Source organism: Pelecanus crispus, chromosome 8 (genome assembly GCF_030463565.1).
Source record: "Pelecanus crispus isolate bPelCri1 chromosome 8, bPelCri1.pri, whole genome shotgun sequence".
In the NCBI taxonomy this organism is placed as follows: domain Eukaryota; kingdom Metazoa; phylum Chordata; class Aves; order Pelecaniformes; family Pelecanidae; genus Pelecanus; species Pelecanus crispus.
The window spans coordinates 2,062,174-2,087,203 of NC_134650.1; the positions used below are offsets into that span (position 1 = coordinate 2,062,174).

Sequence of the window (25,030 nt, forward strand, 5' to 3'; positions counted from 1 at the left end):
TGGGTTATACATTTTTGGTGCTAATTTACTCCATTAGTATACAAATCTTTGCATACGCTACAGCTCTGAGTAGTGCTGTGGCAACATACAAACAGCAAAGCGCCTGTGTTTGCTGAACATCTCGTCCTTCAGCTTCCCAGCTCACCTGGTGACGCTCAGCTCGGGGTGAGGGATCGGCCTCATCCGGCTGTTACCAGCAAGTTCCGAGCCCTGCAACTGACTTACAGCCCTCAGTTTGTTTCTGTGCTTGGTGCTGCTTATTCCTGGCCTTGCTCTGGGATCCCAGGCCTTGGTGCTCAGAGCAAAGGCAGCGCTGGGTGGAGTGGGACTGGAACAGTGCCCTGCAACCTGCCAGCAGAAGGATTTGTGTGTGCAGAAATACCTGGGCGGTGGGGGGGGAGCGAGACACTGATTGGGGATTGGAAAAAGAAGGAGATGGATTTTCTGCCTGTGTGGAAAACAGGCTGGGGCTGCAGCCCTGCCCACTCTGGAGCCCTGCCAGAGCCCCATCAGAGCCACTGGAGCCCTGCCAGATCCCCGTCAGGCCCCTCAGAGCCCCATCAGAGCCCTGCCAGAGCCCTGTCAGGCCCGTCAGAGCCCCATCAGAGCCCTGTCGGACCCACTGGAGCCCTGCCAGAGCCCTGTCAGTCCCCTCAGAGCCCCTTCAGAGCTGCTGGAGCCTTGTCAGTCCCCTCAGAGCCCCATCAGGCCCACTGGAGCCTCGTCAGGCCCCTCAGAGCCCCATCAGGCCCACTGGAGCCCCGTCAGACCCCTCAGAGCCCCGTCAGTCCCCTCAGAGCCTCATCAGGCCCACTGGAGCCCCGTCAGACCCCTCAGAGCCCCGTCAGGCCCACTGGAGCCCCGTCAGACCCCTCAGAGCCTCATCAGGCCCACTGGAGCCCCGTCAGGCCCCTCAGAGCCCCGTCAGGCCCCTCAGAGCCCCGTCAGGCCCACTGGAGCCTTGTCAGTCCCCTCAGAGCCCCATCAGAGCCCTGTCAGACCCCTCAGAGCCCCGTCAGAACTCCCAGAGCCTTGTCAGCCCCACAGAGGCCTGTCAGTCTCGCAGCCTCGTCAGGTCTAGAACCGGAGCCCCCCGGAGCCCTGTCGCGGAGCCCCAGTGCGATCGGGCAAGGCCGCCCGCTCCCGCCCTAGCCCCGGCCAGCGCCATCGCGCTGCGGTGACCTCCGCAGCGGCCCGCCCCCCCCGCCGTTCCCATGGCGACGCCCCGCCCTCCCCCGCCACTCCGCTCTCGTCATTGGCTGGGGCCTGGCACCTATGGCCGCGAGGGGCAGGCCGGGCCCCTCCTTTCCCCGCCAGCCATTGGGTGCGCGGCCTCCGCAGCGCACGGTGATTGGCTGCGGGCTGGGGCGGCTCGGGGCGGGCGCAGGCGCCGTGCTGTTATTGTTCCGTTGTGCCGCCCGGCGGCTGCCTCGCGCCCGCCGCCGCCGCCATGCCGGTGAGCCCTGCCGCGCCGGGTCCGCGGCCGCCTGCCTGCAGCGGGGGTGGCGGCTGCCGCCGCTGGGCTCTGGGGAGGGAGCGGTGTGACCGGCCCTGGTGCCGTCCGGTTCCTGCATTTCTCGGCCTGTCGCTGACAGCAGGCGCCCGGCGGTGAGGGGGTCGCAGGCCCCGCGGTCTCTTGCTCCCGGAGCCGCCTGCGCTGTGGGATGGGAAATGGCGGGCGGCGTGTGCCGCCCTGTCAGGCGGAGCGGGGCCGAGGGGCTGCGGGTGGGGCGAGGCCAGGCCAGGCCCCCGGCAGAGGCGGCGACGGCCCCCCGGCAGCAAGGGCCGAAGGCGGGCCGGGCCTCGCCTCCCGGGGGTGGGCTCCCTTCACCGGGGGGGTCTTCGCCTTGCCGGGGGGGCCTCGCTTCACCGGGGGGCCTCGCCTCTGCTCCCCAGCCGCCTCCTGATGCTGCGGCGGCACGGCCCGCTGCTGTCAGAGCAGAGAGCGGTGGGGCAAATGCCTCCGGCCGGGGAAACACCGGGAATGTGGGCCCCTGCTCGGGGCCGAGCTGTCCCCGGCGAGGCTGTGGATGACAGCGCAGCGGGGAGGTGGCGTGTGGCTCACCGTGACTCACCGGTTCTGCAGCTGATTTTGGAAACTCTCTTGCACCTACGGTGGTAGAGTAAGACTGTAGGATCCCTCCTCCCCCAAGGTGAGACTGATCAGCTCTGCTTTCACCAGAGAGCAACAGAAGCTGCTTCTGCCTCTGCTGAGGCCTGAGAGGAATCTAGGCAGGTGGCAGCTGGTGGAGAGGCGCCTGGAAACAGGGTTTGTTTCTTGTTGACATCCAAGACAGCTGCTTTGGGACTAGTTAAATGCTCAGCTCCAGCACCTATCACCAAGGGTAGTGTCTTAGGCTTTACTAGATCAAATGGGGTTTAGATTTATTTAATCAGGAGAAGCATGTGACGTCAAATGAATCAGCAGTGTTTCAGAATTTGTGTTTGTAACTGCGTTGTGAAAGAAAGTTTGTGAGGTTTTATAATACAGCATTTGAATTTTCTAAATGAGGTTTTACCATGCAGCATTTGAATTTTCAAAACCATTAAAATGCAGCAAGTACGCTGAAGCTTGTAACTTAAATTAATTCCCTTCAGCCAGTGCTCACTGGTGTCTGCTTATGTCATCTGTAAGGTCTGAGACTTGTGTGCTCCAGTGAGAGAGCGTGGTCAGTGTTAATGTAAGAGAACGGCACAACTGTGCCTGCTTCCAGCGAACGGCTTGCAGATTGATTGCAAGCCTGAAACTGCTTCTTGAAGAAATTCATAGATGCTATTGAATGTGCAATTCTCAAGTTTTACTCAATCGGTTTCCACGGTAGCAAACAGGAGAAGATTGCGTGAGTGAATAAGTGTATGTTATTGTCTCAGCTTTAATTATAAACAAGTTCAAGTTTATGATCCGGTGGAGATGTATGCATCTACTTGAGTTGATTCAACAGCGTTTGCGCTTAAACACACAGGTATGTTAACCATAGTGCTACAGCCTGTGTATTTTTTTCTTTTTTAATAATTATAGATCAACAAGCCTGAAAAGCTGGACAAGCCAGAGACCTGTGATAATGTCAAGGTTGTTGTTCGATGCCGGCCTCTTAATGAACGAGAGAAAGCTACGGGCTACAAAATGGCAGTCAACGTAGATGAAATGAGAGGAACTATAACTGTTCATAAAACAGACTCATCGAATGAGCCTCCCAAGACATTTACGTTCGACACAGTGTTTGGACCAGAGAGTAAACAACTGGATGTCTATAATTTAACTGCAAGACCTATTATTGACTCTGTACTGGAAGGATACAATGGTAAGTCCCTTGTTGTTTTAAGTCAAGGATCCCATCTCCTGTTCTTTGTGTTTTTTAGAGTTCCCACTGATCTTATTTAAGGGAGTTTCACCTTCTGAGGGCTATAGCCCTGTATTGTTTCTGTTGTGGCCTCCAACTTAAAATAGCCCAAAGGTACTTGCTGTTCTGAGTACTGGGTGGTTGTACCTACTATTATTGTTATCAGTGGGAGATCGGTGATGAACAAGACTCAGCCGACATCAGTTAGCTCTATGTTTTTATTCTGTATCTTCTGTTTGCAAAAGATATACGCTTTATCTCATTATCAGAATTCTCACCGGCTCTTCACTATACAATTTCAGTAACCAAGGCAGCTGCCACGGTCCTGCGGTAACTAGGTATGCATACCAGACTTGTGCATATAACTGCTGCGTTTTCTCCTCTAAACTTTGCTCTTTTAAACTAAGATGACTAGTTAAACACATCTCCTCTACCCCACAGATAATCTGTTGCTTCCTACAGCTGGGAGGAGTATGACCATGATTTGTGTGTGTGTCTGTTATGCATGTAAATGTATTATGTAAAGGAAAGCAGATGCTAGTAAGGAAGCAAATTACTGCTTTCCATAACAGTATGCTATAAACAACAACAGATTACAAAGTTTTTAAAGGTTTGTAAACTGCCTAATAAGCTCTTGTGCTAACACCCCCAGGTTTTGGCTGATTGAAATTCAGCTTTTCTGAACTGTAATGTCAGTGGCTTGACAATCAAACCTTGAGTTTTCAGCAGTGCTAGGCTAAACTTAAGGAGCAGCATATTTCTGGAGTACCAGAGTTTGAGACCTCAGTAAAGTTTCTGGATGTCTCCCTGTGCAGGCTGATTTATTTAGTCCAAATTGTAGCTGCTTCTGCAGATTCGGAACTGGGCTTGTGCTGTGGCCTGTGTTGTAGAAGCCTCGCACTGTTTCTGCTGTGGCACAGAGCACTAGCAATAGTTGGGTTTGCAGTTGGTGTGTAATGATCTTCCTCTAATTGACCGTGTTATTAATTGGGCTTGCCTTAATTATTTGGGGGTGAGACCTAAGTGTCTCCATACTTCAATCACTCTGCACGGTTACAACAAGCTGACTTTTCTTGGGCATCTTGCAGGCAGGATAAAAAACAGTGGCCCAGCCCTGCTCGCTGTGGTTGTCCAGCATTTCTGTTGCTTCTAGCCTTGTACAGTATCTACTGGAGTGGGTGGAAAATTTCAATTCCATAAAAATTGAGGTGTTTTGTGCTATCAGGCTAAGAAGGGATGAAGTAAAACTCCAGTTAGCAACTTCTTAGAGTTTGTTCTTATCTTCTTATCCTTCAGGTACTATTTTTGCATATGGTCAGACTGGAACAGGCAAAACTTTCACCATGGAAGGGGTCCGAGCAGTTCCTGAGCTTAGAGGCATCATTCCCAATTCCTTTGCCCATATATTTGGTCACATTGCCAAGGCAGAGGGGGATACAAGGTAAAGAGCTTCTCTTCGCTGCTTCTGTCTTTTGTGTGTCCATTTGTAGCAGGAACCTGACCCTGACAATGGCAAATGAACTGGTCCCTCTGGCCCTAGCTGAAAGACTCCTACTTAGGCAGTTCTTGATGGGGTAGCAGGGGTGCGTTGGTGTATCACTGCATTTTCTTTGTGCTCTGTGATTGTGTGTGGTGAACAACAACAAATGGCTTACTAAGGAAGCTACCCAACTGTTTGTCTTCAGGTTTTTAGTTCGTGTGTCTTACCTGGAAATTTACAATGAAGAAGTGCGGGACTTGCTAGGAAAAGACCAGACACAGAGATTAGAGGTGAGCCTGCTGTTCCAAATGCGATGCTTGTTTTGAATCGGTGAGCAATATTGCATTTTAAAGACCAGAGAAGCATTTGAAGGGAGGTGGGAGGTTGGGCTTCTCAGCACATGTGCTATTTCCTTTAAGATACAGTAGCTGGATATAGCTACTGACTTCTCTGATCTTTCCCACTGGGTCAGTTGCATAGTGAGAAACTGGCTGTTCCATCTGAGTCGGTTTTGTGCCTGCAGTTCTACCCCAATGGCCCCTCAGCAGTCTTACTAGGAACTGGAGACCGAGATTTGAAGTCACTATTTGCCACCAGGGGAAACCAGTGGAATATTCTTCCGCAGCAGTCTTTGTTCCTTAGCTGCTCTGATTCTGAGTGTTGGAGTGTTTTATAGAATCAGAATCGTGTAGGTTGGAAAAGACCTTTAAGATTATGCAGTCCAACCATTAACCTAACATTACCAAGTCCACCACTAAACCAATTAAAGGTAGAGTCATAATTCATTTCATGTTTCCTGGCTTGGTGGCTGGCTTAGTTTTTGATGAAAGTAAAACTAGGAATCACTAAGGTTGGAAAGGCCCTCTAAGATCATCAGTCCAACCATCAACCCAGCACCCCCATGCCCACTAAACCATGTCCCAAAGCGCTACGTCTGCCTGTTTTTTGAACCCCTCCAGGGATGGGGACTCCCCCACCTCTCTGGGCAGCCTGTTCCAATGCTTGACCACTCTTTCCATGAAGAAATTTTTCCTAATATCCAATCTAAACCTCCCCTGAGGTAGCTTGAGGCCATTTCCTCTTGTCCTATTGCTCACTACTTGGGAGAAAACCAGAACCTGGAGGAGTAAATCAGTACTATTGCAGTACCACTGAAATTTGCTATTGGGGGTCTCCTAAGGGTGCTCAGTCTAAACTGTTTCTCTCTTAGGTTAAAGAGAGGCCTGATGTGGGAGTTTATATCAAAGACCTTTCAGCTTATGTCGTAAACAATGCAGATGATATGGATAGAATCATGACTCTGGGCCACAAGAACCGTACGTAGCCTTGCTGTGGGCGGGTTTGTAGCTCAGGCAGAACGAAGGTCTGGTTACGAGACCACAGTAAGAGATCCTAGTCCTAATGCTGGGAAGATTGTTCAGCTGAGCAGAGCAAAAAGGGTATCTCTTCTGAAACCCCTTTTGTGGAGGGGCAGGTTAAGAAGGCTGTGCTTCCCGTGTTGGCCAGTGCCAGTGGGGGAAACAGCAAAGGGGAGGATGCAGTGAGGGTAGTCAGCGTTGTCAGAACTACTAGCGTGTGTCTCGGTTCTTTTCCCTCTTCAGTTCCAATCAGGATGAACAACAACTAGCCCTGAGCTGTGAGTGGGAGGTGGTTTATGTTTTCTGGAAGACTTCTTGGTTAAGCTCGGGTCCTTTTATGACCTAAAGTTCTGACTACTGTTGCTCTTGGCATGGCTTGCTGTGTTCTTAGTTCGCAAAATACAGCTGTTTTCAGGGATCAGCTGTGAATACCTTAGGCTGCTGATCTTTGTAGCCTTAAAGAAACGGATGAGAACTAGTGCTGCTCTTGGGATGGGAGTCTGCGGTTGGCTTAGAGCTACAGCAGGCTGTAACACTTCTGCTAGTCCAGACTGGAGATGTGCTGCAACTTCAGTGCCCAAGAATAGTTTGCTGCTGAGTCTGAGCATCCCTCTTCCATCTTCTGAAAAACAGGGTTGGGTAAAGAGGTGGGGATAAGTCTTCTCTGAGAGCAGGAGGAGTGTTCCAGGAGCATGTGATTCCTTCTGAAGATGACATTGCTTTTTCTCTCTGTCAAAAGGTTCTGTTGGTGCCACAAACATGAATGAGCACAGCTCTCGTTCGCATGCCATCTTCACTATCACTATTGAGTGCAGCGAGAAGGGGGTTGATGGAAACATGCACGTGCGCATGGGCAAACTGCATCTCGTCGATCTTGCTGTAAGTAGGGCCAGCTGAGCCTGCCGTAACGCGCGGTGGGCATCGCTGCTCGTGTGTGCACTGTTGAAGGCACGGTAAATGGCATGTCCCCTGTTTCACAGCTAAAGCCCAGACTTCTGTGTGGCATTTGACTTCTGTGAAGTATTCGCTTGGGGCCTTAAATCAGAGGTGTACCAGGAAGAGCCTTTAGTGTAGCTAGAGCCTGTCCCAGTAAAAGGGCTCTCTTGCTTCTGTAAATTAATCATTAAATAGATAAACTACATTGGAAGGAGCTCTCTGGACAGCAGAACTGGGTCATAGAATCATAGAATCAGAGAATCGTTTAGGTTGGAAAAGACCTTTAAGATCATCCAGTCCAACCATTAACCTACACTACCAAGTCCACAATAAGCCAATCAAGGGTAGACTAGACTGAACCATGTCCCAGAGTGCCACGTCTGCCCGTTTTTTGAACATGTCCAGGGATGGTGACTCCACCACCTCTCTGGGCAGTGTGTTCCAATGCTTGACTACCCTTTCCGTGAAGAAATTTTTCCTAATTTCCAACCTAAACCTCCCCTGGCACAGCTTGAGCCCATTTCCTCTCGTCCTATCGCTAACTACATGGGAGAAGAGACCAACAGCCACCTCACTACAACCTCCTTTCAGGTAGTTGTAGAGAGCGATAAGGTCTCCCCTCAGCCTTCTCTTCTCCAGACTAAACAATCCCAGTTCCCTTAGCCGCTCCTCATAAGGCCTGTGCTCTAGACCCTTCACCAGGGTCTTTGCAAGAGGGTTGTTTGTTTTTTTTTTTGAGAGTTGTGACCATGCAGTTCATCACTTGCAGGTTCCCTCCCTCTGTCACTCACTTTGAACCTGTGTAATTGTGCTGGTGGGAAAAAAAAAAAAAAGCCGAGACTTTACACTGGAGTATCTTTCCTTGGAGAAGATGCAGGAAAGGGGAGACTAAAGGCATCCAATTCCTGTATGTTAACTTTATTTACATGATGGATGTTCAGGTTGCTCTATGAAACTTTAAAATAACTGCAGTGTTGCTTTTCTCCTTTCATCTGCTGGTCGGAAAAGCTGGAGATGGTGCTTAGCAGCTCCAGCTCAGGGCCTTGTAACTGCTGACTTGCTTCTCATTAAATTTTTGTTTGTGGGTACAAAATATCTGTTTTCCCAGCTGTATTACTTTGAGCAATCCAGAATTTGCTGGCATTGAAAGCTTCAGTTAAGGCCTGTTTGACTTGTCTCTTTAACAATGTCTGAGGTGTACTTAGCCAGATTCTCTAATAATGGATGAGGTGGTTAGTGACATGGCTGCTAGCAAGACTTCAGGTGTAGTTGATCCTATTTGGAGGAAGGAGATGTATTAGAGCATCTGTTGTAACTCCTGCTTCCTGTTCCCTTTTCAGGGTTCTGAAAGACAGGCGAAAACTGGAGCAACGGGGCAGCGACTGAAGGAAGCTACTAAGATCAACCTCTCTCTCTCCACGCTGGGGAATGTTATCTCTGCGCTGGTGGATGGCAAGAGCACCCATGTGCCCTACCGTAACTCCAAACTGACACGGCTCCTTCAGGATTCTCTGGGGGGCAACTCCAAAACCATGATGGTAAGCTGAGAGATGCCCTTTCCAGTGCCAGCAATCGAGCTGCATTTTTACAGGGGTAGCATAGCGACTTTGCCATGAGAACAGCCTGGCATTTACCTGTATTTCAGAGCTGTTTGCAGCTTAGAGAACCTTTTATGTGCATCTTTTTCTATCTTTTCTCTTTGCTTCTGTACAGGTGAGGTTCTAAACATAGTGCAGATGTACACATGTGCGTAAGATCAAACGGAAGCTGCGCTTGCGTAGCCAAAAGCAGCTTTGGTGTAGAAGCATCAGGAAAGCTTGGGAAAGAGTAGCAATGCGAGATTGGCAGAGGTGGGGATGGGGCCCTGTGAAATGACTTGTTCTCAGCTCTGACGCTGTCCTCCAGTAACTCGGTCTTCCATGTCTGACAGTGTGCAAACATTGGTCCAGCAGACTACAACTATGATGAGACTATCAGCACCCTCAGGTACGCAAACCGAGCCAAGAACATAAAGAACAAGGCCAGGATTAATGAAGATCCCAAGGATGCTTTGCTCCGCCAGTTTCAAAAAGAAATTGAAGAGCTTAAGAAAAAACTGGAAGAAGGTGAGATTCCCCCTTCCTCCTAGTGTTCCTCTCTATACCAATGCTCACTCTGTTTGAGTGTGAACATCTTTAGCTCTTTGAAGATGTCACACGCGTATAGCAGGTGGTCAGTGTCCTGGTTTTGTTTGCCCTGCTGAGTTCCAGGAGAGGTGTCCTGAGGGCTGCAGGGCGCTGGCCTGGGGGGGCCGGGCTTTCCCTGGTAGGTGGCACTTGGCACTGGGATAAGTGATGGCTTCTGGGCTCGCCTGGTGAGCAGGAGGGCTCTGGACGTGGTGTAGGGGGTTAACATGTACCGTAACAAAAGGTCAGATGTTTTCCCTGTCTGAGGAGGGATGCATTTTTCAGGAGGAAAAATGAACCAAACTTGTGGAGCTAGATCTGGGGCTGACTCTCAAACAATGCATAGAGAAACAAGAAGCTTCTTCGAGCCCTGTAACTTCATGGCCTTGTGACACTGTTAGTCCATCAACATCGAAGGACCCTGCCAGAGGGATGCTTACTAAACAGTGACCTTGGCACAACATCTCTCTCCAGAGAGATGCTACAGCTGTTCTGGGCTGTGAGCAAGCAGTAGCTCCAACATGGCTTGCTGTTTGGAGTCTGCCCCATTCAGGAGAAGCAGGCAGTGGTCAGTAATGCTTCCTTCAAGGGTTGGGAGCTGGGTGTGGCTGTTTCATCCCTGGTAGGCTGAGGGTGGCTTCTTAAATTTTAGACTCTAAGCTACAGAACAAACAGCCTTACGTTTGCTAACATGATTGGGAGGCTAGGTTGTTAAATGTTGGATTCTATTTGGTTTGGTTTCCAAACTCAGCCTGAAACAGCTGAGCATTGTGTCTGCAGTGACAGCAATGATAAACGCTTGTGAAACTGGCCATTTTTTCAATTAACAGCCATCTAGCTCCATGTATACAGGTGTCTAATTAAGTAGCAAGTCTGAACTTTCTTCTGAGATGGAAGAGAAGGTGTGGGGAGATCCTGCTAGGAAAATTTTGTAGCTTAACAGTTCAGCATTGCAAGGGTGCTTTATTTCCCTTGAAAAGCACCCACTTGAGCTTTTAATGTATATACACTGACTTCACAGCATTAAATTATCTTGGTTTTCCTTAAGTTGCCTGAGCTGTGGCAAGCTGTCTGTCTGCTCAACAGTTAATGACTTCTGCAGGTGCTCATAAGCTGATGTCAGACACTGCTGGGTTTGGACAAATGCTGCTGTCACAGTAACAAGCTGATATGAGGTGAAGGAAAGCACATCTAAAAGCACACCCTTCTCTTCTAGGGGAAGAGATATCTGGTTCTGAGACCAGTGATTCTGAAGAGGAGGATGAAGATGACGAGGGGGAGATTGGAGAGGATGGGGAGAAGCGGAAGAAACGACGGGGTAAGGCGGTAGAAACTCCTGTCAGTGACACCAATCTGCTCTTAACCAGCAGCTGGTGTCAGAAACTGTAGCCAGAGCCAGGCGGGGAAAAGTGGAGTTGTAGAGCTGCCCTACTGCCGCTGCAATTATCATGCCTCTCCTAGAAATGAAGCTATTTGGTGCCGTCTCCGTAGATGGACAGCTCTGAACCCGTGTAGTATCTGCTTCCACTTGGGTAGCTGTGCTTGTGGTAACATCCTCTTTTGTGGTGGCTCCCTGGTTGCCGCAAGGTGGCTGTGTATGGCTTGTGACTGGTGGTGTGGAACTTCCCCTGCTCGCAGAGGTGGGAGGAAGAAGACACCAAAGATCAATGGTAGGCAGATGTGGGTTTTTATAACCATGCAAATGGTTGGAGGGGAATTCTGGCTGTGGTTCAGGCAAAGGATTCATCTGTCTTATGGATGTTCAGTAACTGACTCTCCTGGTGTCCTATTTTATGTTGACGGAGGAAAAACTTGACCTTTGGGGGGGGGTCTTTGTGCAAGCTGAAAAGCTGAATGGGAGCTGCATATCCCTTGTTTGGGAGCACTCTGGAAATCCCATGGTGAAGTTTGCTTTGTCCTATACCAGTGTTAAACTACTGCGTAACATCCTAAGGGATGTTGCTGAACCTAGAACTGCAGGTCACTCTGTACTATGGGATGCTGTGGCTTCCAGGGAGCTTGCTTTGCCCCTAGAACCTCTCTGATGTTCCTTCATGGGGAGTAGAGAAGTCAAGCCCGGTGCTACACCTCAACTTCCAGCTTCTCTAGTAAACTAATTTTGACATTCAAGCTGCCTTCCTGTCCTGAAGCAGCCACATCTGTTTAAAAAAATTCCTGTTAGAGCATTCCTGCTTTAGATGCACTCTCTTCATTTTGGTATCTGTCCAAGTGGAGTCGTAAATGACCTTTGTTGTGCCTTTGATAGTTGTAACAGCTTAATTTTTCACCTTTTGGTAATTTCTAGAAGAAAAAGATTGACCACTGTCTCCATCAAGAACAAAGTCCCTTCCAAATCTCCTCTTGGGAGGAGACCACCTTCAAAATGCTGCTCGAAAGGAGTAGAGGTCAAATAACTGTGATTTACTCAACTTCCAAACAAGCTACTCCAGTTAAGTTCCCTAAGTAAGGGTGCTCAGCAGGAGTGCACACAGTAACTGTCCCTGTGTGAGCAGATTGTGCCTTCCAGAGGGAAGAGTGCGGATTGCCATGTACATAAGACTGGAGTGGACTCCTGGTCACTGAATCCTCTGCTACTGCAGATATCCACAGCCTTCTCCACTACGATCTGGTTTTCCTGTGCTGTTGTTGCTTGAAATGGAAGCTGCCTTGGCATGTTGTTTTAAGCTGTAGGCTGGTTAAGATGGGTTTTAACTGAAGTGTCTTTCTGAGCATGCTATTTTGTGCTGGGAAGTGGTGGCTTTGCAAGCTGAGTCTGGGAGGGATCCTAGCAAATGCTTCCTAATGGGAACTTGTGCCTTTCTGAAGTAGGTTGCTGGCCCTTCTGGGTTTCTTTCCTTTAGAACTAACTTCCCATTTGCATGTTTCTTCCTCTCTGGGTTTTTCTGTGGGACGCATTTCTGTTTTCCAGGCAGTAGCAGCAGCAGTAGTTCAGACTCTACATGCTCTGTCATAGAGAAACCTCTGGATAAGTCCTTCACTAGTGAGTGGGAGCTCTTAAGTCCTTTAAGCTTTGGCCTTTCCATAATCTGCACGCTCCATTTTGCAATGCTGCACTCTTCCCTGCTGTGTCTGTTGGAAAGATAAACCTGAACTTTTAACTCTGCTAAAGCATGCTTTTCCTTTGCTGCTTCTGTGCTTGAAACGGTTGTTCAATGTGCACATTGTTAGCCAGATATGTGAGAGAATAGGAAGCAATTTAGTATGCTGCTTGAGCAAGATTTAAAGACAATTGAGAAATAATAGGGTGTAAAAAAAAGTTTGCAACTTCTGTGTTAAATGCTCCCTCTAAAATATCAGGTAGTCTGAGCTGACTTTTTTATGGGAGCTGCTACAATATGAGTTCATAAAAAGGCCAGCTAGATGGGTGAAATGGGTTGTACTATGTTATATTGGACTCTGCCTTCTCAAAATTAGTTCTGGAGAAAACAAATGGAGCAGTCAACAATCAAACAACGCGAGGTTTACGCTTGCAAAGAAACCATGGTAATGCTTGGTTGAATGGCTTTATTTTGGCAGATAATTTAAAAAACAAAAAATCCTCAGTGTGGTTGGGGTTTAGCTGCCCCATGACGTTAAGTTCTTGATACCTGTGGGACTTGGTTCAGACGAACAAGGGATCTAGATTTTGGTCGAGCAGTGAGGGTAGTCTGGTCTGCTCCTGGTCAGAGAGGGCTCTGTGCTGTTAAAAACCCTACAGTCAGTGATGACTGAAGAAACAAATCACGTCTCAGGACTTGGCTTGTAGGGACTTCACCCACTGTTGTGGTTATCCTGTATAGTGGCAGTCCGCTCTCCTCCCTGAGTGGAGGGAGTCTGGAGAGCGTTGCTGTAGAGTTCAATCGCATTATACCAGTTACCTTAGTGGAAAGCATCAGCTCAGAAAGTGGTAGCAGGTTAAGAAGGATCGCAACCTGAGGGAGAATTGTGGGTCATATGATGGTAGCCTTGGAATCTGCTTGCTTCAAATTTGCTCTTTCAATGCTTGCTTGAAACCCGAGTATTTTATTTGGATGAGGACAGTTAATAGCAAACTACTGATGTGGCAGTGAGTGGATGAGTCCATCTCCTGCAAGTCTGGGGACAGCTCTGCTGTGGGAGTTGCACTGGGCTGTTGGTGATCAGGATAAGTGTGGCTCTATATGGTTTGGGATATTAACTGTCCTCAAGCGTGATCCTTTTGCATGTGGTGTCTTTCATTATCCCTTTCCTGTCCTGCCTTTTTTGCTCTACTTGCTTGAATAACCAAAACTGGCTATATACCTCTATGGAAGCATCAGTTACTGCAAATTAACCTACTAATACCCTGTGTAATTAAATGGAGAAATCTTGTGCTGAGACTCCCTATGTGCAACTGTCATGTATCTTGCAAAGAATTGGCTTGGAAACTCGGTTAAAACTTAGTCTTCTGTATGCTAGTATTTTACAGGTAATATAACAGAATTGGCTATCTTGGGGCGGGTGGTGCATTAAGTCTCTTACTGAGGAAGGAATCTACCCTCTTTAATTGTTTCTTAGGGCATGATCTTTGCGGCAGGCTCATAATGTTACATTTTGATTCTGCATTGCATTGAATGGGCAGAAGAATGCAAGAGTGAGCTGAAGATTATCCTGGATATGCAAAGCACTCTGAAGTACAGAAACTTTCTCTGCTTTAGCATAAAATCATGATGCATTAATATTTGGTCTAATGGAGTTTTTTTAGTGATGATTATCCTGTGTTTTCTACTCTAGAACCATGCCTATAAAATTAATGCTTGTTCTGATGCTGATGATCTTTGTCCAAAACGATCAAAGCAATAATATATTTTCTTTCCTCCTCTTTTTATGCATATGCTGCCTCTCTGCGATTTGCTTTCTACTTCCTCTTAATGCAAGATCAAGCAGGTTGGTGTAATTGATTTCCACCTCCTTATAATACAATTGCAGAGCTTGTGAAAGGGTCTTACAACTTGGTTTAGTTCACCTTTTTCTCCTAAACTAAGACTATGTAGGGATGTGTACTAACAGTAAGAAGCCTTTATCTGGCTTGTCTCTTTTTCTATGATGATCTCTGTATAGCATGTTCAGAAAGGTTCTTACTTGGACTAATTAGCGAGAGACTTTTTCACCACAGATCCAGAAATAAGTGCTTATTATCTGATTCCTAAGTTTAGCAGATGAAAACTAAGACATAGTTTGCTGTAGTGCTGAAGTCCTTACCTTGCCACAAAACTAATTGTATCCTCTTGTGTGCATGAACAAACATGCATATGGATAAGTACCTATGTGCATGCATGTTTACAAATACAGTTGCATTTTGTCTCTGCTAGAGGTCATATAGGTATATAAATAAAGCTGAATGCCATGAAGATAGGAGGAAGGGAAACCTTTTATTGAACAATAACTTTCTTGAGCATGTTCTGACCATATGCCTTATGTCAAGAGACTGTTTTGCACAGTGACAGTTGATGGCTTCTGTTAGTTTCTAGGCATCTGGATTCTATGGGCTTTTTTGTTTCCCTGTGTCTGGAGAAGAACAAAACGAGAAAATGAAGAATTTGCTTGTAGTGAATAAAGGGAGATTTAGGACTTGTGGATTTGAGGAAATGCACGTAGGCTGGGCGCTCTCTCACTCCAAATAACCTGCAAGATCTCTGTGTTCACCCGCCGTAGGCACTCTTGGGATTACGATGAAAGTCAACTCAGACTTGCGGAGTGACTTCCAAGAGCAGCAGCCTCACACTTCGTTTCAAAATCACAGGTGTTTGGGACCAACCCTTCAGGCCGATAGGTTCTAGGAGTTGCTCTGGCCACTTCCTTTGTAACCCTCTGTGAAAAGTACCTGGTTTGCTCTGCTAGTAGTAATGTTGTAAAGACACAGTTGATAAGTCACAGCAAGCCTCAGCACTTTCAAATCTGTGGGTAGGCATTGTTACACAGATCGAATACCATCAAAAAGTTTCTTTAATTGCCTGTTTTTCATAGGGCTGTTCTGAATTTCTCTATTCTCATAGTAGTGCGTTCTTAAAATATCTATGTGCTCACTTTGCGATAGGTAAGCCTGTAAGGAGGACAATGAATGAGGGGTGTGGTGGGGATGCTAATTTGAAATTTGAGTACGTAACTCTTGGTAGCGTACCTGTTGTAGCTGTAGGTCAAGGCAGTCTTCTGTTTGCCTTCATTTGGCCTAATCTACATAGTTAGAAGGTCTGAGTTCCCAGCTTAGACTTCTCTTTAGACATTGTTCCTTCTCCAGGTGTTGTTCGTATGTGTTCTATTTTGGGGGCATTTTGTTATAGTGTTAGTTATATAGCATTCCTGCTCTGTAGGAACTGGTGACAGCTGGTCAGTGTTAAAATGGGATTTGAAAAACTGAGTTGTGCCCGGCTTGAAGCTGACATCTAATTAAATTAATTCTTGTTAAATGCAAGTATTGAATCTGAACTTGGAAAAAATGCAGTGATACAGAGGCTGTCTTATTTTTCTGTGAACTAATTTGTTTTCCCTATCTCTTCCAAAGGCAAAAAGAAAGTTTCCCCTGATAAGATGGTGGAGATGCAGGCAAAGATTGAAGAGGAGAGAAAAGCTCTTGAAACTAAGCTTGATATGGAAGAAGAAGAAAGAAATAAAGCCAGAGCTGAACTGGAGAAGAGAGAAAAAGACTTGCTTAAAGCTCAGTGAGTACCCTGCTCTGAGCAGTTTGTGGGGTCGTGTGGGTTTTTCCTTCCTTAATCTACAGCTCAGTTATGGGTATCTGGAGATGCATGGCGAGGTACCTGTCAGACTTTGTATGAACTGAAGATCAGCTCTTGCTATTGTCAGAGTGAAAGAGGAGCTTACTCTGCTTTCAGAGTTTAGAGCAGATGGAAAAGACAAACTTTAGCCTTTTGCCACTTCTTTCTTCTTTTCACTTTACCTAGTTATGCAAGGTAGCCTAGAAACATAAATGAATCCTCCAAACCCTGGGGACCTGTGAAGAGCAGCTGTACTGCTTGGTCAGTGGGCGATAGCTGTGTAGCAGGCCAGGTTTCCTGCAGCACGCTGTCACGAGCATGTCATTTTGGGTGTGGGGGTTCTCCACTCCGGAACTGAAAAGCTGCTGAGATTGCACTGGCCCATGCAAATAGGACAGTCCTGCTGTCAGAGGCTGCTCCAACAGCAGCCAGCATTCCTGGTTTGCATCTCAGTTGCCCTGCCTTGATCTCCGTTCACTCCCTTCCATTTCTGCAGCTGCCTCTGGGCATCGCTGCGCTGGCAGGGCCCTCGGGTGGCCTGGCAATATCGCTGGTGCCTTGCAGCCCCTCAGAGAGGGGGCTTGGGGCAGGAGAGACTTCCCTGCTGACCTGGTTTTGCTCGCAAGAAAGCGATGGGAGCTGGAGCTCAGGGAACTCCCTGTGTTCACTTGCACTGCCTCACCCTTGCTTAAACCCCTGGCAGCAAGACAAGTTTTTCCAGCCCTGTGAATGCTGTCTGGGCTGTAAAACTGAGCTGGACCTGCTGCCTTGCGAGCACTGTGGGATAGGAAGTTTTTCACTTACCTGTCTCTCTAGACAAGAGCACCAGTCCCTGTTGGAGAAACTGTCTGCGCTGGAGAAGAAGGTGATTGTGGGAGGAGTGGACTTGCTGGCAAAAGCAGAGGAGCAAGAGAAGCTTCTAGAAGAATCAAATATGGAACTGGAAGAACGAAGGAAGAGAGCGGAACAGCTTCGCAAGGAGCTCGAGGAGAAGGAGGTGAAGTTATGCGCTGTAGCTGTCCGAGAACAGCAATGGCAGGACAGACCACGTTGTGTGCCTTGGATGAAATGTGGCTCTACCCCGAAAGCCCAGCAGAAGCTAACCGCTTGGGAGGCCATGCATTGGCAGTGCCATCGCTGTGGGTCTGAGCCAGCCTGGCTAAGCCAGCTCTCCATGCCCTTGGCAAATGCTTTCTTTTGTTCAAATAGTTTCTCCCCTTGTTCATACTATTGCAGATAGTCTCTTTGATTATGTTAATGTGTGGATGTCTGTGCTAAATCTTGTACACAGCAAGAACGCTTGGACATCGAGGAGAAGTACACCAGCCTCCAGGAAGAAGCACAAGGGAAAACCAAAAAGCTGAAGAAAGTTTGGACCATGCTTATGGCTGCAAAATCGGAGGTTAGTGTCTGAAGTCCTCAGCCCGTGATCATGTGAGGGACTATAGCTGGGAAGGGTAAGCCATCAGCTTTGTAACGCTGGAAAAGTGCCATATGTTTAGAAATGTCTCTGTGCTGTCCACTTGGCTCACGTAATTCAAAAAGACCTAATTAAGTCTGGTGTTAGAGCTTCACAGGGGTATGTGGTAGAGCTTTTCCCCAAGCCGGGCAGAGAGGGGATATGTGTGAGACCCTGAGATATTCAGAACTTCAAGGAAAAACATTGGTTATTTCTGAACCAAAATAAAAGTTGTTTGCTGGCAACCCAGTCTCCTGCTTTGCAGGAGCCCAAATGCTCCTCTGCTCTTAGCTGGCTGTCCTTTCTGCCTGTTGCCCTTGTTGTCTCTTCCTCAGTCACACTGGATCAATGTGTCCTTTGGCTGGTATCTAGGGTTCCTGCTTCATGAAAAGTGCATTTTGTCTTTGGGATCCGAGATTTTCGTGGAAATCTTCCCGGGGTATCACTTGTCTGCACACTCTTCATCTGCTCTTAGCTGGTGCAGAGCTTGGATTGGCTGAAGGCCAGTTTTGCTTTTATGAAACTGAGAACTTAATGCTCTTTTCAGCCATCTCTGAGCTGAAACGTTTCAGAGGGTTTATTCTTCGGAGATAAATATTCTAGTACTTATAACCAGAGTCTGCTCTTGTTTCCCGAAAACCTCGTATAGGCAGAAGACTGTTCTTTTTTTAGGCTGTTACCATGTCTTAAGCTAGCTCTGATGCCTCTGAAATGCCTGGTTTGTCTTCAGATGGCAGATCTGCAACAAGAGCATCAGAGAGAGATTGAAGGATTACTAGAGAATATTCGGCAGCTGAGCCGGGAACTTCGTCTTCAGATGCTTATCATAGACAACTTCATTCCTCAGGACTACCAGGTAAAGACGAAGAACCTAAGGCTGTGATGTCGGGTTGTGCTATGTGTGCTGAGCCCTCCAGCTTTTCTTCTGTCCAACAAATGGAATGAGTTGGCTTCTTTTCAGGAGGTATTGCCAGTGAACTGATTGACGCTTGTCTGCTAAGTTGTAGCACAAATGAATTGGTGTGTATTGCTGTGAGCCTTTGTTTGCTGTGGCTCAGCTGAGCAGGTGCAACTTGGTTGCATTCATGTGTTTGTGCCATTGTCTGGATTGTTAGAACCAGGTGATGGTAAAGTAGGAGAAGATGCTTTTGTCAAGTGACTCTTGTGGCCTGGTGGACTTCTGCTTGAAGTTCAGCTGGAAGATGATCAGAACTAGTGGGTGCATTTGGCTCCAAAACCAGCACATTGGTGTGAATAATGAATGCAGAATGGCTTTGTTGTATTTCTCAGGGGTTTTGATAACTTTGGCTACAATTCAGGGTTCTGGAATCTGTTTTAGGAAAGCAGTGTTACAATGTGGCGGGGGCTGTAAGCAGAGGGGTATACTAATCTCAGTTCTCTTGCAGCATGTTTTCCTAATGGTTTTAAAAAAACACAAAATCACGTTCACTGTGTATTTAAGTGGTGTATTCACTGTGTGCCCATGCTCTGGGTCTGTTCAAAACCTCTTTTGTCCACTGTTCTTGAAGCTGTGCTTGCTAATGTCTGATATTAATACAAAGGAGTAAGACTGAACTTGAAACTCTTCACTTCTTGTTTTCTTTGACCCCAATGAAAATTCCTGATAAGCTTAAATATGATGCATGCTATTTAACAGAAAGTATAAAAGGTATTTCCCTTAATTTTTCACTTTTTCCATATTACAATGCATGTTTATTGCTATCCTGATGGCACTGGCATAAGGGGAAACCCATGCTTTAGTGGGAACTCCGATGCCTACAATTTTTCTCTTCCGTAGTCTTCAGAGTGTAATGGGGGGGGGGGTTTAACATGGCATGGCTGTCCTGATAAAAACAACTTGGAATGGTCAAGACTGTTCTTAAGCAGCTTGTCCAGGCCCTTGGGGATGTATGTTGTGGAAAATGCGGCTGGAGTGTAGATCGTGCAAGTCTATAACAACTACTGTTCTAATATCTTTCTAGGAAATGATCGAAAACTACGTTCACTGGAACGAAGACATTGGAGAATGGCAGCTGGTAAGCTAGCTGACTGGCTCACGTACAAGCTAATGTTAGCACGAGCTTCTGAGAAGTTTATTGGGCCCACCTGTAAATTGCTAAAGCTGTAGTCAGTTTTACTGCGCACAGTAGATTTTACTAACAGACCTTTCTTTCTTTAAGAAATGCGTTGCATATACAGGAAACAATATGAGGAAGCAGACGCCCGTCCTGGATAAAAAAGAAAAAGATGTGAGTGACTCTTTATAAGCATGTATTGAGCTGCATAGGTCTAAGTTCTGCTGCCTGTGCCTACCACTGCATATTTGTAGGGAAACTGTCCAATTTCAGTTTTCTTTTCTTTTGAAGAGATGAGTCTTTCTAGTGTTACAAAAGTACCATTCAGCAGTGTATAAAATGATTTTGATGGCTTTGTTTTGTGGGGTTTTTTCTTTTTGGTTTTTTTTTTTAGCCCTTTGAAGTGGACCTTTCCCATGTTTACTTAGCTTACACTGAAGAAAGCTTGAGGCAATCTCTGATGAAGCTGGAGAGGCCGAGGACTTCAAAAGGAAGATCCAGGCCCAAGACGGGTAGAAGGTGAAGAACTTTGGAGTATCTATGCGTAATGGGGGATTTACCCAGGGGAAGGCTTAAGTTTGTGCATGCAAACTTACCATAAGGCTTCAAACACTTTCTTAATGAGAAGACAAAATGCTAAATTTTGCACGGTATTAGTTTACTGGTGCCAAGTGTGACAGAACCAAGTCGAAATCTCATTACTACAGTAAAATCTTGCCCAGAAAGACTTGTCTGGGGATTTTTTTGATGCCCTTTTGTTGCATTCCCCTCTTCCGGCTTCTTGCTTTATTTTACTGTGTCTGTGGTTCAGTTTAGCAGCTGGCACACTGACAACGCATATACTGTTATTACTGGAAAGTAATTGTGCTGCTGGGGGAGATTTCAGCATGTGTTTTCTTGGTTACTTTTGTTTGGTTGGTTTTGACAAATGCTTGTGGAAGAGTAACATTGTGTAGTTCTGACTTGAAATGTGGCTGGTCCCCGTCTTTCCTAGACAGCATAATGATGTGTGTATGGTGTTATTTTTCCTTTTCCTTTCTGCTCTCCAAACAGAAAACGTTCGGCAAAGCCAGGAGCTGTCATTGACTCTCTGCTGCAGTAGGTGTGACCTGTTCAGAATTGCCGTAAAAAATCAGTGAGTGTGTAAGGTGTGGCCAGAATATGGAATTCAAGAGATGGCACAGTTTGACATGGCTATAAAATCCATGCCTTGCTGGTATGGAGCTTTATTTTAAAAAAAAAAAAAGTATTTTTCCTTAGTTTGCCCGTATATTGTATGTTATATTAACATAATATTAAACTGGTATATATGACGGTTGTGAAATTCCATGTGTTAAACGTGTTGTGCAGGGAAACTATTGTTGGCAATCCTTGTTGAAATGTATAGAAAATAAGGGTTCTAGATGTGTGTTTAAGTGCTAGACATGTTAGCTCAAAACGGTTGATGAAATCCTAAAATTTAAGGCTGGTAAATCTGACTTATGCCCTGCTTTGCACATAACTGGCGGCTTTCACTATTGTCCTCTGTTGCACTGATCTGTGTTTGAATGTGGTTGCTGCAAACGTTTGAATTAAGAGCATCAAACCCTTTTATTTAAATATTCCTCACTGTGGCTATTAACATGATCGTATTGTGTATCAAATACACGGTCCCTTCCTCTTCACTTGCTGTCTTGCTGTATAAAGAAAGTAGTTGGGTGGGGGAAATGTGAACTACGAAAGTCTGAGGCTTCTGGGAAGGGACCATGCTCTGCTTAAGTGCAACAGAAAACAAGCGTGTCTGAGTAGTGCTTTTATTTTTGTCTACTTGCATGGGATCTGCTGGCACTGCGGAGAGGGAGGCCTTTGATGCAAAGGCAAAGGAGAGCTTTTAGTTTTTTCTTTCTTTTAAGGCTGTGTTGCAGCATTGCTTTGGCTGCTTTTTATGCTTCTGAGGTGGAATTTTTAAAATGTATGTGAATTGTTTTGTAAACTAAACAGCAGAGATTATTTAAGGGGAGTGCTATAATACCTGGACTTGGCCTCAGCCTTGGGCCTGTGAGCGTTACGGCTCCGTTTTCTCATCCCTGCCTATAAGGACACTGGACCAGTGCTCTAAACTGAGGGTGAATTTGACTCTCCTATATTAAAACAGACACGAATTGCCCAATTTTCCCATAATAACATCATCCCCTGAAATAGCTGATGCTGTTTGTGTTCCTGTATAGATTGTATCATCTCGGGTTTCTGCCTATGCTCTGATGAGAGGAAAAAAAATTCTGGTCTCCGATGATAACCATTTATTTGTGGTGGCTGCTCTTTTTGTTTGATATTTATGCTGCTAAGAGACACATATCACTTTAATACATTGCTTTTGTGTCACAGAGAAAATGCATCTCCTTGGATTGTGTGTGCTTTATAACTCATGCTGGAGCACATCGGCTGCAGGCATCTTAACAGCTCCCATGCCAGGGCGGTGGTAATCGGTTGTAACTTCCATGTAATCTTAGTGTTACCTAGAGGTTTAAAAAGCTGTGGTTACTAGCAGGAGAAATTGAGTCCTTAAGCATGACAGAAAGAACAAGACTGCTCCTTAGGTGTCCTGAGTTCTTGCTAGTAGCCACATTTGCAATTACTAGAATGTTCTTGTGAAGTACTTGGAGTAGTTAGGAGTTGATATCCCTTCCTTACTGTCGTGATGCTTAAACTGGATGTACCTTGTGACTCTCTGACAGGATCTGTAATAGTTAAAGCGGGTCTTGTAAGGGCGTGTTTTGCTCTGGAGATGTATTCAGTGCTATTCTAAACGAGTTGTGAGCTTTTCCCTGTTTTTTTTTTTTTTTTTAAATGTGTTCTTCAGGATCATGACCTAGGAGAAGAACATACTGCCCTCTATTTTTGGGGGGGAGGGAGTGTCACCTAAATTCATACAAGATCTGGCTTTGTCACCTAAGTTCATACAGGATACAAATACAAACACTGGCATTTGTTTTCTCTAGCCTAGCATTTAAGGATGTAAATACTTGGAATTTTTGTCTAATCTAAGTTGTAGTTGCCCTTGAAGAGCTGAACTTCTTTGAATGTGCTTGGATAGAGTTGGGTTATCTTGTGTTACACAACTTCTCATCAAACAAGATAGGTGAAAATGGCTTAAATGCTCTTTTGTCTTAGGCCTTGTGTCAGTTCTCAGTCCAAACAGATAGGTGCATAATTTTGGCCTGTACTCGTTCTCAGAACCAGGGATAACTGTTGATTTCCCTTTGTGTTACGCCTCGTTCTGCTAAGATTTGTTGAGTGATCTGTTTTTAAGAGTTTCTCCTGAACCGTGCTTTCAAAAAGACCATGGAAAATTTTTGACCTGACAGACATCAGATACTACTGTGAACCATGACACTGCATTTAAAATATTTAAAACTGAACTATAAAGGCATATGCTTTACAAGTAATGTTACAGTCCTGCTGCTGAAAACAATAGTACTCTACATATTTAAGTGAGCCTTGGGGCAGATAAAACGATAAATAATTGCTTGCACACCTTTAATCAGCAGATTAGAGAAACTGGTTGTAACCTCCTGTTACAGGGGCTTGGAGAACAAATCATCTGCTCTTACAAGAGGACTTTAAGTGGAACACTATCGTGGTCATGATGTTCTGTCAGCTTGGCTTCCCCTTTAACTGGGGTGTTTTGTTGAAGTTCTGGGAACTTTCTTTTAAAACCAGGGAGTCTGGCTTGCAGGTTTACCATATGGGCCCCCTGTAGCCCCGGACAATCTGTGAATGTCTAATGGGTCCGTAACACGCTTTCATGAGGAAGGGGTTTGGTTTGTGGGGTTTTTGTTGTTTTTTTAAGAGCTTAATACAGCCATTCTCATCCTAGGTCAGTACATGCTCTATAGTATTTATCAAAAATCGTATTACCATAATATATGTATTGTGTGTGCTCATCTTTGCATCTTGCTACCAGAAGATTCCCCTCATTCCAGAATATCGACCTTAACATTGAGGTTTTTGACGCTTTATGTTGTTTAATGTTGTGTAAATGAATTATTTCGTATTTAACTTGTTCCCCTTTAAGAGAGGGGGAAATGGTCCTTAGTGCCTTTCACTGACTGACGCTGTCTGCACATGTCCAGCTTTCACCTTTCCCAACAGTTCTGCTTAGCCAGTCCTGTATATAGGAAAAAATGCTAGTCTGTTTATATAATTTGTCTTCCTATTTATTGGTTTTCTAACTCTGTTTATTTCTGATTATCCTTTGTTTTATGATGAAACTTTATTCATTACACTGTATATATCAGTATTGTGTCCCTGGAGCATGTTCATCCCATGAAATAAAATTCCTGATTCCTAGTTCCACCTCTGTGCCTGTTTTTCAAATAACTTTACACACCCAGCATCTTTCTGGCTCGGTTTGAGTCAGAAGATGTGTCAGGGTAGCGAAAATAGTCTGCAGAGCTCTGATACACAGCACTCGCTGGAGAAGTTAGGGAAGTGAGTTTTTGGGGTGCGTGGGGACCCCCACTGCCAAGCCTCGGGGCTGTGGGCAACAAGCTGCTGCGGAAGAGGCAGGCAGGGCAGAGCAGGAGGATGCTCTGCAAGGCTCTGGAGAAGATCAGAGGGATGAGGCCAGGATGAGGAGCTCTTCTGCTCCTGGGCCACGCAGGGCTATGGCATATGTAAATGGCATATATATAAATATATGGCTATAATGTAAATATAGGCTATAAATAGACTATAAAGGGAGGGGAGAACTAAGGGCCTGCTTAGCTACAGACCTGGCATCTCCCTTTGCAGCTCTAGCACACGCTTCTGATCAGGAGGATGCAGCCCCAGCGCTGTGCCTCAGCGAGCCGGTGAGCCCCTTGTTCGAGCCCATCCTCTGCTGGGGTTGTCCTGAGCCGTCCCTGGGAAGAGGAGAGCCCAGCTGAGCCAGAGCAGCTTCTTCTCCACCAAAATAATTGGTGCTGCAGTGTTCTGCCTCTTCTTGCGCATGTGTGCTGCGCAGGTGCTATGGCTGATGGGGAGAAAAGGCTTTTCATGCTCTTTGGCTTTCAGTGTCTTTGTGCTACATGGCAAGCCTGTCAGACCCGGTATTTGTGCAGATGGTGTGAATTTACCTGCAGTAACTGGAAATGTTCAGCTCCGTTTCCTCTGCTGCATAAACTGTATTGGTCTGTGGTGCGTTTCTTCCTCTGGAAGACATTTCGGCCTGCTCACGCAGTAGGCAAGAGGTTTTTTGTGGTCTGCTATCTTTGCAGCTCCCCTCAGTACTGTGACTCAGTTGATGCATGAACCAAACACTGCACGGTCCTGGGACTTTCCAAAGCGCTCTCCCACGCTGTGCCAAAGTTGCAGAATGGCAGACACCTAAATACCTGCGAGGCTCCAGTCCCCTGGGGCTAGAGAGGCTTTAACCAGCACCCAGGGCTGCTGCGGGCCGGGCTCATCCCTTCACCGCTGCGCTTTTGCTCCCGGTTGCTGTTTCTTTCGCTGCCGTTGCTGC

At 46.4% G+C, this 25,030-nt stretch overlaps 1 protein-coding gene across 1 annotated transcript; it reads left to right on the forward strand.

The window, feature by feature from the left end:
• The first annotated feature begins 1,450 nt into the window (after positions 1-1,450).
• KIF3A (kinesin family member 3A) lies at positions 1,451-23,839 on the forward strand. Its single transcript, XM_075715606.1, has 20 exons — positions 1,451-1,456; positions 2,823-2,840; positions 3,020-3,302; positions 4,638-4,782; positions 5,027-5,111; positions 6,032-6,137; positions 6,919-7,058; positions 8,456-8,653; positions 9,046-9,220; positions 10,497-10,598; positions 12,210-12,281; positions 14,177-14,185; positions 15,801-15,957; positions 16,831-17,011; positions 17,306-17,416; positions 18,204-18,329; positions 19,456-19,509; positions 19,654-19,722; positions 19,943-20,067; positions 20,602-23,839. The coding sequence occupies exons 1-20, from the start codon at positions 1,451-1,453 to the stop codon at positions 20,648-20,650; spliced, it is 2,211 nt and encodes a 736-aa protein (XP_075571721.1). The 3' UTR covers positions 20,651-23,839.
• The last annotated feature ends 1,191 nt before the right edge of the window (positions 23,840-25,030 follow it).

Coding starts and splice junctions, on each gene's coding strand:
- KIF3A (XM_075715606.1), top strand. Junction 17,012..17,305: donor AGGAGCTCGAGGAGAAGGAG/GTGAAGTTATGC, acceptor TCTTGTACACAG/CAAGAACGCTTGGACATCGA. Junction 19,723..19,942: donor TGGATAAAAAAGAAAAAGAT/GTGAGTGACTCT, acceptor TTTTTTTTTTAG/CCCTTTGAAGTGGACCTTTC.